At 42.7% G+C, this 20,593-nt stretch overlaps 1 protein-coding gene across 5 annotated transcripts in view; it reads left to right on the top strand.

Moving 5' to 3' along the window:
- Positions 1–20,593, top strand: part of LOC126270800 (TOX high mobility group box family member 4-like) — a 451,035-nt gene that overhangs the window by 374,010 nt on the left and 56,432 nt on the right. For all 5 annotated transcript variants that reach the window (XM_049974099.1, XM_049974101.1, XM_049974102.1 and 2 more), the window contains one exon: positions 19,001–19,204. In XM_049974099.1, coding sequence (XP_049830056.1) covers positions 19,001–19,204 — 204 coding nt within the window. The remainder of the gene's footprint in view (positions 1–19,000; positions 19,205–20,593) is intronic.

Here is a 20,593-nt window from a genome sequence, read left to right as displayed (position 1 = left end):
GACAGGCGCAGACGTGAAGGGACTAAGATGTGCTTGACACAAACTACGGCGATCCTCCTTTGTGGTGGTCTGTAGCGGTCAGCCGGGTATGTCCACCCTCACTTTTGTATGCAGTCCAGCATCGGGACACTGTCACATCCGAATGCAAATCTGTATATTTCCTCGACTCGACCAGCAGATTAAAATGAGAGCGACAATGAGGCCCCTTTCAACTGATTACGCTGCCTCACACAGGTACACGGCATCTCCGTGTCCTTCAGTGATCATTCAACATCTTATGCTGTTCACGCCCCTTATATACCCTACCGGATCTGGTGACAAGCCGGCCGGGATGGCCGAGCGGTTCTAGGCGCTACAGTCTGGAACCGCGCCACCGCTAGTTCTAAGTTCTAGGGGACTGATGACCTCACAAGTTAAGTCCCATAGTGCTCAGAGCCATCTTTTGATCTGGTGACAAAACCAAACACGAACGACACTAATTCACTCTGATGGCCGTTCTACTTGTAGCAGAGAATTGGAACTCTATTCATTCACGCACTCGCTGAAAGTGTGTACGTGCACGAAGTTACATTGACCTCCGACCGTGTCTTCTGGATGCTTACTTTTTTTAAGGCAGTGTATTCTTTAGACTATATTGGTTTATTTCATCGGATTTATTCTGACGAACATTGTATAGAATCAATGATATAACGCCACAGCAAGTGAAGTAGTTTTCCATTGAGAAACCATATTATTTTTTGACGTAAAAAAGCCCTTTTTCGTTAGAGGTTCTGTCTTTCGTCTCTAAGCGTTAATTATAGAGATGTCAATCAGGATTTACTTAACAAACTGCCATGCGATTAACCATTACGTCCTAATCACAGACAGTCGTCGCAGCTCTCTCTTCTTCAGGAAAGCGCCATTGGCTCCTCCGTTTTAGATGACCTGCCGTTCTTTGAAGAAATAATTACACGGCCGCCGCTATCCAGTTCCTAACAAAACGACATTTCTTTGCGCCATACGAAGTGTTGTTCAGTGCTTGTAGTTCTACGCCTTTTTCCACTCATAGGGAAAATGACAGTCGCGTACGCGCCAAAGAGCGAGGTTACATCTGCTGACGAGACGTCCCGGCAACCGCAATCGGCTGTTGTAGTCCGTAAATGTAGTGAAATCGGCGCGCATTCCTTGCAGGCCGTTGTTAGCCGCTGCTGGTCCGCACGTCTCTGCGTTTGGTCAGCGGCCTACGTGCCCGGCACTCCAGATTCCGCAGCTTTACCGCCGTCCAGCTTGCGGCCAACAGGGTCAGAATTCGAAAACGTCGTGTTACGTGACTCTTAAGCTGATAGCTGAGAAAGAAATTCTCCTGATCCGCTTTAAGAGTTTCTTTACAGTTTAGAAGTTTTCGCACTCTTGCCCTTCACTTATTATTGAACTCCGCCCACAAGAAGTAAGGCTACCGCGATAATCGCTATACGTTTCAGAATAAAAATAGGCTGCCAAATCAGCCGTGCCGTAGAAGGCGGGTGACGTGACTCGAAGGTTTCGATTTTTAGTCCTGTCGTTGATATTTGTGGCATTTAACGTCCCCCGACCACCTGTTTTTTGTTGGTGGTTCCCAGCGTTCTTTAAGCGTGATTCCGACCACATAATTACATTGGTCTTAGAGGTACAGTGATTTTACGAAAGCTATCTACCTGGAAATCGCAGCGTACTCTGAAGCACGCTAATACAAGTAAAAACAAAATATTCATTTTTCAGTGAGCACGCTCAAAACCACCACAACCTTAAAAAGCAGTGTATTGATATGTGTATGGTAGAGTGACAACGAGTGAAATAAACCGAGGGAAATGCCATCCTGATTGATGGTCTGTGCCGTCCTGTGTCTTAATTCAGCATTACACGGACCCAACACACTTGTGCGTTTTGTAAGTAACCTGTTTCGAATATAAACTGCAGCGTTCTAGTACCTACAAGCATTCCACTTCCCTTTCGACCAGGTCTACGTAGGTATAATCAGAAATCCGAACTATTTCAGGCTGTATTGTGCACACAGAATTTGGCCCATGTCCAGGTCCAGAATCAAAGTGTAAAAACATAAAAAATGTAATTTTCTTCGTTATTTGTGGACTTATTTGCAATACGCAGAGTGTGCTTCACGCAGTTGAGTGCGTGGATGTGATCAGCAATTACACGAGTTTACAGATGCGCTAGTAGTTGAAATGTGGCCTATAAGTTGACACTTGAAAAAGTAAACACCGTGAATTTGTTATTTTTTTCGTTGTTTGACAACTAGTCTGTACATTAAGTGCACCAAGAAACAAAATACGAACCAAGAAATCATTACGTATGGTAAGAGCTGTAAAGTCTTAAACTGCAAGAAAACACATGGTGCTTGTTTTTATATTTATTAATATTTTCTAGTTCTTAAGTATGTTTTAAATATAGAAACATATTTTCTTAAGTTAGTTGAATAGCGTAGATGCGGAGAAAATTAACGTCTTCGGAGAAACCAGAAGTTAGGAGTAACATTGGAGGAGAATGCTAAAATAGGCCTATCATTTAATGCAGAGGTGTGCAATCCGCGCTCCGATGGGCGCATGTGGCCGAGAGTATCAGTGCGGCCCAAGATGTAAGCGTCTATCACACGACCGGTAAAAAACAAAAAATTCCATAAAATTCCCTTTATGTAAAGTTATGATAAATTGAATTTTTACAATCTGAAACTCCCGCCACACACGACATTATTCCCTCTCTCTCTCTCTCTCTCTCTCTCTCTTTCCCTCCCCTCCTTTTCTCTCAAGCGGTTAATAGTGTTATGTACATTAAAAGCAGCCCAAAAATACTCGTCTTCTTCCAGTGTTGTCCAGGTAAGCTAAAATGTTGGGCACCCCTGTTCAAATGGAACAGCAGAGGCTTTAGCGGTTTGTAGACCGTGGCCTTAGTTATGAAATCATTTTCGTAGTCTTACAAAAAGACGTAAATGCTACTCACATTTGTTCGTGTCCTCGTTTTTTGTTTCCTTTCTTTTTCAGCGTAGCACTGAATTATTTTCTACGAGACAAACACTCCTCGCCTATTGTGAGTATTGCACGATCCACAGTGCTGTTTTGCCTGTAAATTTCCGTGGTCATTTGAGCGGTCATCCCACCTGCAATCAATGCTGAGCCTCGAAACACGTATTAGAATGTTTTCTGAGCGCTGTCAAATCAATCACCCTGTCCCGCCCGCAGCGTCAGGTCATAAATTCTCGGCCATGCCATCTACTAACAAAAGGAAACGGAGCCATCCATTCACATGATGAAGTACGAACATCGCCCGGCTACGTCACACCACACTACTTTCTCTGCTCACGCTTTGGTTAGTTCGTTCGCTGCTCTGTTATTACAGTGTGTGTCTGTTATTAGATACTTTTGGTTTTTTGGGAAAATAAATTTCTTTACCTTTCTTTTGAGAATGTTTGTTGATCCTCATATACTAACCGGAATGGAAGTTGTATCCGGCGATCAATAAGTATCTCCCTATTCAAATAAATACTTGACTACGTGATCATCTTTCATACTTGTAAGGCAGTTGTACTTTTTCGTTGATTTTTTTCTTTTTTACGTGGAACAGATCTCAAATATTTTCAGTCATCGAACGTTTAAGAAATCACTGAAGCGTGCACAAACCAGAATTTCTGATGATAGTTGCAAACCATCTTGATGATGGTTGCGTGTCTACAAGCGATTACTGTGTTTATTACAGCACCGTAAAAAATACTTGTGAATCTGCAGTGTCGGGTCGGCCGTTTCTGCTCAGAATAAACAGCTTTTAAATTCTGTATTCAATTTTTACAGAGGAACAGATTTTGCAAACATCTTTGTAAGGACTGTTGTTCTATTTTCGCTATTGATGCCCTGGTAGACAAGCACTGCACCTGTTTCTGAAGACTAATTGCTCAGAATCACATAGGAACCTAATGAATTAGCACCCACTTTCCTCGTATACAATTTGTGCCACGTCGCAAGGAAATACGTTTTTAGTACGACAACCCGCTTTTGATGTAAACACAAAACTAATTACGTGATCAATGTACCACAGAAGATTGAGTTACACATTAGCGAAGTACACAACGAGTCTTCTCTGGTATGAACAACATCGAATGGGTGTAAAGATAACCCGGCAGGTAACATTCCAGGTAATAATACGTAGTCTCCGTAAGCTGGATAATTTTATCGATTTTTGATTATCTATCACTCTTCCTGTTACCTTCGAACGAGCTACGTCAATCGTGTGCGTAAAAACCGGAAGTTTATAATTGTTTGCTAAAGAAAGAGCAATCGCTTTCAGATACAAAAACTTAATTTATAGTAACCTCATTGTTATCTGTTTCCGTCGCTTTCTTCCTGTGGCATTTATTATTTGACATTTGATGCCAGCGTAAGCATAATGTCCTACTGTGCGTCAGTAAGCAGAGGTAACAGAGAAGCCAAAGTCTGTGAGTATTGTGCGCATCCGTATTTGTAAAACCTATAGAAACTCATCTGTGTTCTGCCGACACAACAGGTTTTTATCAGCGGAGGAAATGGAGGTCGCCAAACGTCAGCAGACTGTATCGCATTTCCGAGGACGGGCACTGTCAACTGTCAGGCTGTTTCCCGCAGTCTGACAGCGTCAGGTCTTCTATGCTTCAAAGACATGGCAAAACAGACGTTACGTTTGCTGTTTCCCGTCGCTCCAGAGGCCTACTGCCACTTTCGTTTACTGTCTCTGACCCTCGACAGCATCACAGCGGAGCTTCGGGCTTCCTCTCCGATATAAACATGTCATATTTTCACGGTTCAAACACTCCCTGCTCAAACGTCGGAGATAAAAAATTCTTGTTGTTTCAGTGTCCGTCAATCTTAGATCGTGTATCTTTTGACTTATTGTTCGTCTAGAATCTCCTCGTGATCCTGTAGTTTATAGGTGAGCTCACGCAATTTTATCTTCCAGAAGACGTGTGCTTATCCGTCTGGAATTGTAACTCACCGAAATTTTTAAGAGAACAGTAGATGCCTGCACCACTTCGAGTGTAGGGACGACGACTCCAGCGTCATACGGTTTCTAAGAAGACATGTATTCTTTAGGTATAATGTAAATATTTCATTTTTAGGTTCCGTACCGCAATCGGTAAAAGCGGAAACCTCACAGCACGGTTGCCCAAACTGTTTTCCGCGGAACGCTTGTTTTCCGAAGGAAGTGAGTAAGTGTTCTGTGAAACACTATTAATAATATATTGCGATTTTTTTCGACAATTTGACGATACTAATCATATTTTTAATTTTATTATGATTTCAATACTATTAGTCATGATTTAAAAAAGGAAGTAATAACCGAATAAAATAGGTTTTCTTATGATTAAAATTTTTAGTAACGTCCGAAATAAACAAGGTGTTCCATCAAAGTAATGTTTCGTTAAAGAAAAAGCTTAGGAATCCCTGACTTATAGGATCACTTAGTTGTCCGTCTGTCTCTCTGTCCGCCTGTTAAGACCACTTTTCCTCAGGAATGTGTACTGGTATCTAGCTGAGATTTATGTCACGTACTAAGGTCTACGGTTCCTTAGTGGCATCAAAAATTTAAGCTTGTAAGTCAATACAGTCAACATATGTCATATATGTCACATAGTATTATATTCACTAACTCACTCATCAAAACTTATAAATAAACTACCCGTATATATGTAGTGCCTGGGGATCTAGTGGTAAAGCGCGTGCCAGGAACAAGAGGGTCGCGGGATCGAATCTTTCCAGTTGGCGTTTTACCTAGCCCTTCACCTCTCAACGATGTGACGAGTCGTCAGAAGCAACACGAGGTTGAAATTATAATTTTTATCTATAAACATACTTAAATTTGTACGGAAGTATATATATATGCGGCCAGGATTGCGGACGGGGTCACTAACGCATGGCAGTTCATTTTATGCCAGCCTTCCAGTTGAAAGTTGAAATATGAAAGTTCCTACCTTCGCTCCTTAACTAATTGATGACACTGAAAGGAATTAGTACGAGAGCAATACTATCTATAATCTGCAGTAGAGGGGCTGTACCGTTGTGCTGCTGTCCAATATTCTCACCAAGCTATGTGTAGTATCACAATCCCTATATATACATATCCTCGAACAGTGAAAGTATATATATCCCTCGAACAGTGACGTTCGATGGATTGCGATACTACACATAACTTGATGAGAATATTGGACAGCAACACAACGCAACAGCCCCTCTACTGCAGATTATAGGTAGTATTGGTCTCGTACTAATTCCTTTCAGTGTCATTAATTAGTTAAGGAACGAAGGTAGGAACTTTCAACTTTCAACTGGAAGGTTGGCATAAAATGAACTGCCATGCGTTAGTGACGTTAGTGTAGCGAGCCGTCCGTAACCCTGGCTGCACATCCTCTTACGATTGAGACCGACCTGTTTACGTCGTTTGGCGACGTTCGCATAGGCTGTTGATGTGGAGCTGCTTGTCGTCGCTTCTCTGCGAAGTGTATCAACAATATTACACTACGCAGCTACCTAGGCATTGCGTTGCAAAGCACGAAAGTTGTGTCTCACAAGGGGAGGCCGCAAATTGTGAAATTCGGATTCGATTCATACTGCTCATAATAAAAGCTCATGGCTAGAGGTGTAATGTGGCAAAGGACCAAGATGCACTTCACAGCCGTTGTCGAGAAAATCGACAGTTGAAAGAAACCGTTGCGGTGAAATACTCTCTACGATTAATAATTTTCTACAGCGTCGTGGCGCAGCGGAAAGCGCTCGGGTTCGTAATCCGAAGGTCGCGGGATCGAATCTCGCGCCATGCAACATTTTTTTTATTATTAGTTTTTTGTAATTCGAATATATATATATATATATACTATTAATGAATTGCTTATGCATGTTGTTGGTGAAGGCGGATCGCTCTCACGTCCGCACTGATTTTCGACAATGTTGTAAGTTGCGCTAGGGACCGCATCTACCTTCTTTCGAAGTTAGCAGGCAACTACGCTGTTATGCGGCGGCTCGTTTCGGCCCATTCAACATCTGTCCTTCAAGTGTAACGAGAGAGTAACGGAGTTTATATTTCATGCCTGCCACAGCAAATTTGTGTTCGTGGGGTTTCTATTCTAATTCGAACGTTTGACTTACGCTATACGTATTCGTTTCGGAATATCGTTTCTACGTCTTCCGTTAACTATACGTGGTTAACATTATGAAGACAATTAATAACATTTGTGAAATACAACTTTGTTTGCGGAAAACATAATGATGTTCGAAGTCGCCAGTTTTTCCACGACATACGACTTTCAACAACTTATTATATGCATAATTGTTGCAACTGATTGCCGTGTGTGTGTGTGTGTGTGTGTGTGTGTGTGTGTGTGTGTGTGTGTGTGTACACACATTTGAATTACAAAAAACTAATAATAAAAAAAAAATGTTGCATGGCGCGAGATTCGATCCAGCGACCTTCGGATTACGAACCCGAGCTCTTACCACTGCGCCACGACGCTGTAGAAAATTATTGATCGTAGAGAGTATTTCACCGCAACGGTTTATTTTAACTGTCGATTTTCTCGACAACGGCCGAGATGTGCATCTTGGTGCTTTGCCACATTACACCTCTGGCCATGAGCTTTTATTATGCGCAGTATGAATCGAATCCGAATTTCACAATTGGCGGCCTCCCCTTGTCAGACCCAGAATAGCTAGCTCAAGACACTGCCATTCCTAATAACTGAGTCTCGCTATCCATTACTCGTGATTCGTGTCCAGTGCTCTTTCTTGTGTTCACTGAAGGAAAATCCTTACAGGCTAAAATAATACACTACCCCTAGAGTTGTCGCCGTTAGTTGGAAGATAAGTCCATCCATGGCCGCCAGGTACCTGACATATGAGAACGTTTAAACTTAACGTGACTGACGAAGCATGCAGTGCCGCGTTACATCTCCATCATGCGCTGCATCACTGAAACTACGTTTTTAATCCATTCTTTGTACCTGTAGTTCGACATTTATTAGTTAAAATTTTAGTTAATATACATGACTGTGTGATGCCTACGAGTAAGGATAAGTTATTTAACAATTCGATGTAGAGCATGCAAATAAAATTTTATACTCGAAGAATTTAGGACAAGTCATTGTCCTTGAGATCGTAGTAAATCGCACTGGCACGGAAGCGCTAAAGAAGACTCTAGGATGCTGAATGAAGGACATATTTTTCCACAGGTAATCTTTATTAAGACCTCTTCTTAGTTACACAACTAGTTTCAGCGTAAAAAGCCAGTTCCAAGTATTTACCTGGAGCAAGATCTCATACAGGAAAATGGAAAAAAAACTCATTTGACGTGCTACCATTCCTGATGGTTTACTAACAGTCTGTGCACTCAGTGTGTCACAATTACTCCACTCATGAGAGAGGAAATCAGGCGGATCATCCAGTCCCTAAAGAGCAACACAGCACTAGGCAAAAACGCAATAACTGTTGAACTCTGAAGGCATGTAGGTAAAAAGAAATCAATAAGTTACTCGTAAAAGAGATCCTACATAAGATTTGGGAAGCAGAACAACTGTCGTGTGGTTTACATCAGCACTGATACAGCCTCTTCACAAAAATGGTGGCAAATCTGGCTTGGACAACTTCCGTGGCATCTCACACTTATTGAAAACATAGAAGGTTCACTCAAAAGTACTTTAGGTCCTGGCAGAGAAACAACTTGACTCATTACTTGGAGAATAACGGGGATTTAGGAAAGCGCACCCAAGTTCAGAGCAGTCTGTTCCTTCAAATCTGAGACGTTGCTGCATACATACAAAACCATCTACTAGTTCTGATGTTTCTTGTCCTAATCTAATTCCCACAGGCCGGCCGGGGTGGCCGAGCGGTTCTAGACGCTACAGTCTGGAGCAGCGCGACCGCTACGGTCGCAGGTTCAAATCCTGCGTCGGGCATGGACGTGTGTGATTTCCTTATGTTAGTTAGGTTTAAGTAGTTCTACGTTCTAGGGGACTGATGACCTCAGAGGTAGAGTCCCATAGTGCTCAGAGCCATTTGAACCATTTAATTCCCACAACATCGCCTGACTAAATTCGACATTACATTACCCTTGTTTTATTTTTGTTGGCGTTCGTCTTATCTTAAGATATAAGTTAAAGAAAGATACCCTGTGAAAAAAAAATGTGTTTAACTGATGACAGGAAATATTTCTTACGACTATCCTTGTGAATAAGATCACGTGCTTAAAAACCTACTGCAAATCACAAATAAGATATTTTTCTCTGCGCCCTCGTTCTGCAGTACATTTTTGACAGTATCTAAACACGGAATCACTTTCATGGAAACGAGTTGTTAACAGTCTTCTCGTAGTTCCTTCCGTAGTTCTTTCCAATTATTCCGCACACATTTTATATAGTCCTATTAACTACATCCTCATTTATTATACTTCGCTGTAATCTTGTTTTAGACATGGTTTTCCTTTTTAGTCTGAGATTAATCATGAATAAATCTCTATTGTGCAGCGTCATCGCTTGCTACTCATTAACGGGAGAGGAATTTATCTTAGGGTTGACTGTCAAGCTTTTTCTGCGTTTGTTGTGAGGCTACTTATACACGGACGGAGGGGGGTCGAATGGCAATTGCGATCGGTCGCTCCACACGATTCACAGCGACACAACTGTTTATTGAACCGAGGACAACACTATTGTTTGGAAAATGTGTAACTTTGTGAAAGTTGAGTCCTTACTCTTCATCTAGCAATTCGCTTCTGTGTATTTCTGTTACTTCTAGCAGTTGTTTTCCTTCGTCGACACAATTGCAACAACACATATTCTTTTTTTTATTTTGAAACCAGTGCAATTTTCTGTCATTGAAGAGTATCCATCATCATCTATGCATCACCTCTCATTGAAAAAGCTGTTGATATTTCCTATCCATCACCCCACAGTTATTATAAACCTTGTTGATATAGCAAACCATGTCGTGTCGACCGCTCGTGTGCAGCCTGATTTAAACAACTACTCGGACTTCAGTACCACGCTATTGCTTTCTTTCGAAGATTATAAAGCGTTTAATTCTTCTCCTAAACATGGCTTCACAAATATGCTTTCCCTCTTGCCTTACTCGCCTAATCCGAACTTATGTTCATTCTCTAATTACGACATCGTTGACGGGACGTTAAAGCCTAATCTTCATTTTCCTTCTGTACGTGAGCCCATTCTCACCGAGGTTTGACGCTGAATCATTTACACATCGGTAGTGTAAGCGAAGAGCGAACTGAGTGATCGGACTTAATTCATGATCTTAGGTTCCTCATTAGAGTAAGTCGTGTATTGTCATGGGATACTCGATAATGCCAGCCTATGAATGTCAGTGTATAGGGCTCAATGCCCAATCGGATCTAGTACTTTTTTACTTAATGTGACGTTCACTTTGCCCATTACTTGTGCGCGTGAAAAATTAAAGGCGACCCAATAATCATCTGTGTAAGTCGGATCCAAGAAAATCGGTTACGGGAGCTACAAGTAGAGCACGTAAGGTCGTAACAAAATTATTTGTGAAAGGAGGAAAGCACGTTTCAATATGTGTTCCAGAAAGAACAAGAGTACGTTTCAATAAGTGCTTCAGAAAGTGGCTCTTCATATTACGAAGCAGAATACCCACCTCACAAATGCTACATCTACAAAAGACAGACTTATTACCGTAAAATCGCGATTTCTTGCAAGAGGAGAAAGGTAATCTAGTTTACAGTATGGCACTCCAATAACGCAGTGTAATTTGACGAAAATAATACCAGAACCGCGTGAAGCTATTTATAAAGCACTGAAGGAGGTGTATCTGAAGGCAAATGACTGTTTAGTACACACTGTAGCCATTAAGAAATAATTTTATTTCTACAAACGTTCTAGATTTTCTCCTTTACATTCTCGGGGGTACATTCTGTCCGCATTTCACGCCAATGGCCGCCTCAATTCGTTCTATTTTTGTATTCGGGATGCCGCAAGTTATAAAGTGCTCAATATGCCTCGTACATTTCTATCAGTTTCGTTGTATATGCGACGCAGCATGTAAACTTCGAAGCCATGTTGATAAACATTAAATGTCGGACAGCTGCAGTGATGCTAGCGCTCCAAGTGGTTACATTTATTCATGCAGCAAACAGAGGACGAACGCCTTTGATCAAATCTAAGGCGTGGAGTTAGATTAGATCGAAGAAAATTTGACCGAGGCCTAACTTTGACACAGTTCCTTATAACACTATCAAATTTTATGCGACAAAGAAACTTCGTCAAAGAAAATTTGACAGTGTAATATCGGTCTCAATAAAGCTCTACATTCAAGTTGAAGAGCGCTTTGTTTTTGTCGCCTGGACAGTGGCTGCTACCTCACAACTGAACAAACTTTAAGCTTACTTAACAATTCGTGTGATACGACTTACGTACGGTAACAAGAACGCTAAGGAACAAATAACTAAGAAATTCTTATGCTTTATTAAACTAGCTATAACAAAATCCTTCTTGTGTTGTACACCACTCTTAGTACTTTGTATTTCCCTGCAGCAGTTTAAATACCGAACGCCATGACCACAAAAAGGTGATGCGGAGAGATCCCTGTAACTGTCCGTTGGAACCTTTTCTTACTTATTGAAATTTTTTCTTACTTTATCTATTCATCCGACGCATTGCATAGGCGCTGGTACAGTGGTTGCGCTGTCTGAGATGTGCAGTTACTGCAGTTTGGCAGAAAGAATAATATAACGCTGATGACTTTTTTGAAATAGTAAGTTCATACGTTCAGCGTTGTGCAAGCTTAATTGTTCCTGGCAGCGGGAAGCTTCTTCGCCCTCTTAAGCGTACCGCCAAGCCACGCGCATCATAAGGGCTCCTCCCTGTTTCCCTCACTACCTCGCCCCCCCACTGGAAGCTTCTCTCATGTGCTGATGCACGGCGGCGCTCTTCCGCGGGCACGTAATTCGAAGAGTTTGTAACAGCTGAAAGGAGTCGGCGGGGCCGTGGAATAATGGTGCTCACTCATCACTGACTGTTGCCAAAACTTTTAATGATCATCTCCAAGCCCTCTCACCGGTCCCCTCCGTAAATATTTGTGCCACGAACAGCTACAATCTTATAATCCCGCTTAGTGCTTGCTCCAAACTCTAATGCCACTCGAAAGGATGTTCTCCTAGCCATTGCTGCAGGTCGCCTGCGCATTACCGCCGCTTCAGACGGGCTGGCAAATAATGTTTCTCACCGTAAATACAGATCTGTCTACGTATCCAAGACGAATTTCCGTCCCAGACCAATAAATAATAATAGCCTTAAGACTGGTATTTTTAGTATACTGCTCTTAAATTCGATAAAGTACTCCATTGCAAGAAATAACCACAAAACGGGTGACCTTGTGCGGAAATGGAGATAAACACTTTTGGGCGTGACGTCTTTAGAGATATGCACATAAAGTCGGGTGGAGAAAGTTTCTGCGAGCGACTGGGCTAGTTACCGAAGCTAACCGTGCATAAAAAATGTGCGGTGGGAGGGAGGCAGCACAACATCGTGTGATCACTAAAGACAGAGTGAAATATCGAGAAAAAATTGTTAAATATAACGAATGGAGAAATTATTTTGAAAGAAAACGGTATAAAAAGGTGGCAACGTTCAAACAGTGAAGTAATTCACGTAAATTCTCTTGTAGTTATCCATGCTTTACAATAAACTGTTTAACTCTTTTGCAAAATAAAGTGTATATCACTTGCCCGTGAAGTAAGAGAAATTTTGATACTATATAAATATTTGTGGAAGATTTTGAATCGATGCTGTTTTACACATCATTATTTTCCCGATATATAATGTACACTGAGGCGACAAAAGCTATACTACGTGACGTGGCAAAGACTTAACAAGTAGTTGGAAGTCCCCTACAGAAACATTGAGTCATGCTGCCTGCATAGCCGTCAATAATTGCGAAAGTGTTGCCGGTGCAGGATTTTGTGCACGAACTGACCTCTCGCTTATGTCCACGAAATGTTCGATGGGATTCATGTGGCGATCTGGGTAGCAGAATATTCTTCAAACCAAAAGCGAATAATTGTGGCCCGGTGCCAAACCGCGTTGTCATTAATAAAAAATTCCATCACTGTTTGGGAACACGAAGTCCCTATAAATGGTCTCCAAGTACCCTATGATAACATTTTTCAGTTGATGAACGGTTGAGTGCCTTGTTGTTAACTTGGGTCCATGGCTTCATGGGGTCTGCGCCACACTTGAACCCTACCATCAGCTCTTACTAACAGAAGTAGGTACCCATCTGTCCAGGCAACGGTTTTGCACTTGTAATTTCGCCGCACTGTCAATAGGGTGCGTTCGCAGTATGCCCCAGTATTACTTGTCTGTTAGCACTGACAACTTTAAGCAAACGCCGCTTCTCTCGGTCGTTAAGAGAAGGCCTTCGGCCGCTGCGTTGTTCGTAATGAGAGGATGGTTCAAATGGCTCTGATCACTATGCGACTTAATTTCTGAGGTCATCAGTCGCCTAGAACTTAGAACTAATTAAACCTAACTAACCTAAGGACATCACATACATCCATGCCCGAGGCAGGATTCGAACCTGCGACCGTAGCGGTCTCCCGGTTCCAGTCATCAGCGCCCAGAACCGCATGGCCACTCCGGCCGGCGTAGTGAGAGGTAATGCCTGAAATTTGGTATTCTTGGCACACTCGTGATACTGTGGGTCTCGGAATATTGAATTTCCTAACTATTTCCGAAACGGAATGTCCCATGCAACCAGCTCCAACTACCATTCCACGTTCAAAGTCTGTTAAATCCTGTCGTGCGGCCATAACCACGTGGAAAACCTTTTCGCATGAATCGTCTAGGTGCAAATGACAGCTTCGCCAATGCACTGCCCTTTTATACGTTGTGTAAGCGACACTACTGCCATCTTTATAGGTGCATATCGCTACGCCATGACTTGTGTCACCTCAGTGTAAAGCTTTCCTCAGTCCAAAGGTTGACTTGAACATGGCAATATATCACAAGTAAAATAAAACTGAAAGAGTGTAGTCGGACGTTTCGTTTGACGTAATAGCCCGATAATAAACTCAAGAGGTGTATAAAAAAAACTACTTTCAATCTAAACTAATCAACTGGTACGTTGAACTGATTCGTGGGAGCCATAGTTGCTCTTGTGGAGAGGGTATAATTTGGGCCAGATAACAGATAAAGGCAGGAAAATTTCTACACTCTAGTTCCCTCCATACTGCTCGTAAGTCAAATCAGTGCATTGTGGAATGGAGTTTTTTTTTTTTTTTTTTTTTTTTTTTTTTTTTTTTTTTTTTTTTTTTTTTTGGAAAGTTAACCGCCGGTCGAGGCATGGTAGTTACTATAAGATCCCTCTTCGGTGCCGGAAACAGAATTACACCTGGATCCCGGCTCCCATCTCCATGTCGAAGGCGAAGTTGGCATTCCTGGTATTCTAGGGAGCTCCACGGAAACATCTGACGCTCAGTGTCCTTCAGCGAGTTGATAAAAATGCTGCTGCATACTTAGCTCGTGTCGTGTATCCATAGACTACTAGGGCTGCCATTGTATGAGGTCCCCACATGATGGGTTCACGTGTGCTTCGAATGTGCTCTTGAAAAGCTCTGTGTACTTTCAGTCAGAAGCACTTGCGCGTCTATATTAACAAATGGCTCTCTTCCTCTCCTCTGCCAGGAAAAGCAAACACATGAATCGCGGTAGGAGGGACACGTGGCGTGACGTGCTGGAGCGCCTTCACTCCTGATGCGGCAGACGAGGTGACTTTTTGAAAGACGTCAGCACCATCCCTGTCGCTTCCCTCGCCCCTAGTCTCTGTAGAGCCAGGACGGCTAAGGTTTCCAGCAATGTTTGCATACGACTAGCGTCGTGCCCTGGGCCGATTTCAAACACAGTTCTTGGTTCGCATGATGCTGTGAGAGAAGTCTGACCAACTGGAATAAAACGGAAAGAAAATTAAGGAAGAGAGGTTAAATTTCAACATCCTGTTGACGTAGGGGTTATTAAAGACACACACACATACACATACCACACAAATACACACACACACACACACACACACACAAAAGCGCGCGCTCCGATTGAAGGAAGACATGGCGGGAAATCCGTTTTGGTCATGTTTAAGGAACCACCCAAGAATTCCCCTAAAGTGGCACAGGGAAAACGCGGAAAGTGAAAATTATGATGGCCGAACGGAAACTCGTCGCTCCCGAATAAGAGTCCTGTTTTACAAGCACTGAACCGCCTCGCTCGAGGCAAATGAAGTTACCAATCTGACTATGTTCTCCTTCAGTGTGCCCTCGGACTTTGACATCAGTAGTCCTCCGACGGATGTGTGATACAAATTTTAAAGGTAGACTGTGCACTTCAACGCAACATCTTTCTCACGAGTGCTTTTACAGTAATAATTTCTGAGCCGAATTTGCAAATATTTCATTTAGCAAAATATGGCCAAAAAAGTAACTATACATTTAAAAGCCGTGAATAAAGGTGTGTTCATTTTTCGACAGCTTCGTAGAAAGAGGTGCTGCAAACGCTATGGTGTGGGAGGGCACAAGCTAAATGTCGCCTTCCGGAAGGACGTCTGTTTCCGAGTTTCGTTATCGTTTCTTTTCAGCTGTTTTAGAGTCACGAGCAGAAGTAACATTCGTAAACGTAAACTAGACGAGGGCAAATGTTTGCAATTCAATACGTAATTTACTGTCCTGTGCGCCCTGCTTTCGGTGAATTAGTACTGAGGAAGGAATCGATCGACGCCCAAAGGAGGGGTAAGCTGAAGTATTGAAATTGCGAGACGAATGGGCAATATAAACTTTTTCTCGTTTTCTATAGAGCCGGCACCACCCTCTTATTTCTGTTTTAAGGGAGATTTTCCTCCAGAAAAAGAGGGGAGGTGGCCCTAAAAAGGGACGTAAAGCCGGGCTATCGCCTTCCGTAATGTTAAAAGGAGCAGTGAGGATAAAACAGAATGACACGTGTTACCATTGTATCTTATGTGGCGCCCTTTTTTCCGTTCCCAATTTTGGCGGAATTACGAAGATTTTATTTCGCTGCGGAACATGGCTGGGATTTCTCTGCGACCAGCGAAAGTGGAGAATCTGAATAATGCCCGCCTGCTGGCTGCTTTAGGTTGAATTAAGTTCAGTAGTTTGGAGCGACATGGAGTCTGTTTCTGCTAGGCTGCCAGGGGGGCTCCTTTTGTTAACGGTGCTTCTGCTTTACCCCGTATTGACGAGCCGGGGACGCGTGTAGCGGCGCGCAGAATGCCTCTGCCGTGCTACGCTGGAGAAAAGGCCGCAACACATCTTTGTCTCTGGCTGGCTGTCATCGCGGACAAGCTATTAACTGAATGGCGGCTATTCAGTAGCTAACGACTTGTTTTATCTGAGCATGCGTATAAATAGTAGGCGCATTTAGCGAGGAGACGTTGATGCAAATTGCTTGCGATGAAAAGAAATTGCAATTCAGATATTTATGTGCCAGGGACTGTCTCCTCGAGTGTCGAGAATGGGGCCTGTTTCATAACCCAACAAGTTGTAGAATATGAAAAGTGATATTTATAGTCAGTCAAGGAGAGCTTTCTGCTAATTTCTTTACATCACATATAAAATATCTCTGAAACCATGTTCCGCAGTGGCTGTCGTACATCGCAGCGTTCAAAAAATGGGTATTGCTGGACTTCTATGAATTTTAACCTGAATTTCACCGAAAGCCATAGTCACATAATTTGTTCACTGCCGGTGCTGTTTTTGTGGTCAGGACACCTTGTTGAATTGCTATGTTTCTGTAGCTGGACGGATACCGCAGTGTTGTAACTAACTGTAAAAGCTGTATCCCGTTATAGGCGGAAACTGTAGGTCTTTGTAGCCCATTCGTAATTGGGTACCCCCGTTACCCCTACTCTTCTCACTTTTCCGCCTTTGTACTTTTCGCCTTGTACTTGTTCGCAAAGTATCCAGTCATATGGAAAAGACACGAAATATTCACAACCATCTTTTCAAATGACAAATTTATCCTATCCCAATCATTTGTAGTAAGTTACGTTAGAGAATTTACGCGTATAATCAAATCGGTATATTTGTTTTCATTAGACTACGCGTATAACAACACACGGTTTTATGAATTTAATAAGGGGCTGTAAATCTTTTCTATCCCGAACAGCTCCGAATTCCAGTGATTATGTCACTGACTTTCGTTTCGACTACGTTGAATCGCATACACAGTATGTGTGTTTGCCTTTCTTCAGTCTGTCTACTTCGGTAAGCTGTAGGGTCAGCATTGCATTGAGTGTTTCTAAATTACTCTGGAATCCAAACTGACCTTCTCCGAAATCGGCTTCTGCCGATTTTTCCATTCTCCTGTAAATAAAACGTGTCAGTATTTTGCAACCATTACTTATTACCCTGACGGTTCTGTAATATTCACACCTGTCAGCTCCAGCCCTCTTTGAAATAGGAATTGTAACGTCCTTCTTGAAGCCTGAGTGTATTCCGCCTGCCTCATATAACTTGCACACCAAATGGAATAGTTTTTTCTTGGCTGCGTCTCACAGATCTCAGTAATTCTGAGGAAATGTCGTATACTCCAATTGTCTCGATTACGTTCTCCGTCAAATTCTTCGTAGTATCATATCTCAAACATCACCTTTATCTACTTCCTCTCCATGTTTTATTACATTGTAATCCGTTTCAGTTGCTTTGCACAGCCTCTCTACGTATTCCTTCCACCTTTCAGTTATCACCTCTTTGCTTAGAACTGGTTTGCCATCTGACCTCTTGATATTCATACAGCTATTTATCTTTTCTCCAAAGGTCACTTTAAAGCTCCTATACGCGGTAGAAGTTGTCAAGCGAGCCTCAAAGCATTCGCATTTCTCGTCTACCCATTCCTCTTTTCCATTTTTGTCATTCTGTCAGTCTCACTTTTTAGATGTCTCTTTTCCCTTTTGACTGCTTTATTTGTTACATTTGTATACGTCTCCTTTCGCCAACTAAATAAAATATCTCCTGTATTTGCAAGGACTTTTACTGGACCTAACTTGTTCTCAAGTACACTAATTGTCAAGTTAAAAGCGTTTAACATATTGCATATTTCTATATCGCTAGATTTTCCAGCCGCAGATGTCCTTGAAAATAACGTAGAACCTCTTTATTCGTTCTAAGATAAATCTGTAGTCCATTTTCATTGGTTTTAGTTTGACATATTACGTAACTTAGAGTTTCTCACATTTCTTCAGCTCTGGTTACTAAGCGAGTCTCTGATCCGTGCGGACGACTGTGACGAGTGCTTTTGCAGTTTTTGTTTGTTTGTGTGGTTATGGATTCTCCTGGAAATAAAAGCAAAAACCACAGCCGACAAAGATCTGACGTCTCTCGAGTACCATCAAGGGAGAGATGAACATCTCCCCACTTGGCAGATGACTACTCCAGTAATGCCCCATGCCCTACCAATGAGACACATTCAGAAAGGATGATACGTCAACACTGTACGTACCGCACAGACTGATGAAAATGCCTTCCATCGCCGACATTCATACAAAGTGTTTACGTGTAGAGCGCCATCCCATTAGCATTACTGACCACAACTACTGATATGGCTTTTAATAAAATGTTACGCAACACCTCTCGATTGCGTGTTATGTTAGTCGAACGAGATGGCTCACAGACAAAAGAATACCAGTCCCAGTATAGTCATACCAGGTAAAGCTTTGTGCTCTTCAAACCAGTCTTCGAACTGACGATTCTTCTTTCCCAGTGTTTTTACCCTTGTGCTGATAGTCTTTCTAAAGGGCGCCACAGTATGGCCACTTTTAGTTTTGGAGTACTGCGTGTCTGTGAAGATGATTGTAGACAGTGTAACTTTGTTTTCATTAATCTATAAACTGGAATATGTGAGTGCAATATTTGGGCTGTTGTTAGTTAGGGTCGTAGGATTTTAGTCTTGTAAAGGATTACATCGTCATTAGCTGGACGGTTGTGATTTCAGACTTTTCACACTCCGAGCTTCGGGGACGAGGAGTTCGACATCCCACCCATCAACCCACACCAGCAGCACGGCCAGCAGCAGCAACAGCAGCCGCCTCCGCAACAGCAGCAACAACAGCAGCAGCAGCCGCAGCAGCAACAGCAACAACAGCCGCAGCAGCAGCAGCAACAACAGCACCACATGAGCAGCTACCAGCAGCCGCACGTGAGTCTCGACAGCCCGGCACAGGGAAGTCAATGCCGCATCAAGTGGTGATATATACTTTGTATTATGCAGAGGCGTATAGTTTCCGTTTTGGAGACAGTGAAACAGAGCTAAAGGGTGTCCATAACTAAAGTTCCAGTTACAAAACGCTGTAGAAAGAGAACCACTGCTCAGAGTGACGTCAAATTCCAACAGCATATTACTGACACAGGGGGAGAAGTCATAGAACAAATAAAATTAACGAAAATTTTATCAATAGATGGCGCTGTAAGCGTCGTAGCGTTAATGGGACCGACTACTAATGACAGATGAATCGCTATACGACGGCTGTAGTTTGAGTTCCATATTACACCATCCGTTCCGTTCAATGTGTGAGACTGCACAAGTTCGGCAGTCAACCTTTGAGGCACATCACGGCAAAGTCATACTACATCGATTGGGAAAATCAATGTTCTATTATACTGAGGCCGAAAACCGCATAAAAAGCAAAATGACATCGGTTTTTAATTGTGCTGGGGCCAAAAACGGCATAAACAGCAATATTGCCCGAACGGACGGCGAGGCTATAGGGAAATAACGACTGATGATACTGGCATTTTCGGAGTGCCTTTGCAGCAGCCGCTTCTCTGGCTTACAATGTGCGAAGCAGCGCCATCTCGGATACAAATGATCCTACTCACGCATCTACTTTGTTGAAGGGTTGGAATGACGTTGGTGCGCAAAAGACTCTTATAGCGTTTACCAGTGATGGTAGCGGTAACAGGACATGCGGGGCTCATCTCCTCGAAAAAATACACCCCTACGATAAACGATGCCGTCAATCCGCGCCACACAGTCACGTTTGCAGATTAAAGTGGCACCGGTTAATCTGCGTCCGGATTTTCTGTTGCCCATATTCTGCAATTCGGCGTATTGACATGTCCTTGGAGTTGAGAATGGGATACGTCTTTCCAGAGAATTTTCCAGGGCCATTCATTTTCCACTTCCATGCAAATTCCAGAGCGAAAGTTTGTCTTGCCGGAAAGTCAGCAGGAAGCAACTCCTGAAGAACATGGGTGCATTTGTGTAGATAGCAAGACGGGATTTTTCGTAGGATTATGTGCACCGCGCTCTAAGGCATGTCCAACGCTCCGGTAATTCCTCGTGCACTGCATGTCTGCAACCACCGTTCGACCCCTCCTGCAGTGCTGTGGCCACATCTTCGACGGACGTCGGATCACCTGCTTTCCTCCCTCTGCCACACTGTACTTCAAAAGAGCTGTCTTTTCGAATTAATTAACCTTTTTTTTTGCAGGCTCTTTTCCCATACTCTTGAGTGTACGGAACTTCAGCAGGGCAAGTGATGCACAGTCATCGTCCTTGTACAAGAGCTTTACCAGTAGCGCGCGT

The sequence above is a fragment of the Schistocerca gregaria genome, chromosome 1, assembly GCF_023897955.1.
Source record: "Schistocerca gregaria isolate iqSchGreg1 chromosome 1, iqSchGreg1.2, whole genome shotgun sequence".
Taxonomy (NCBI): domain Eukaryota; kingdom Metazoa; phylum Arthropoda; class Insecta; order Orthoptera; family Acrididae; genus Schistocerca; species Schistocerca gregaria.
This window is presented reverse-complemented; position numbering and strand designations above follow the sequence as displayed.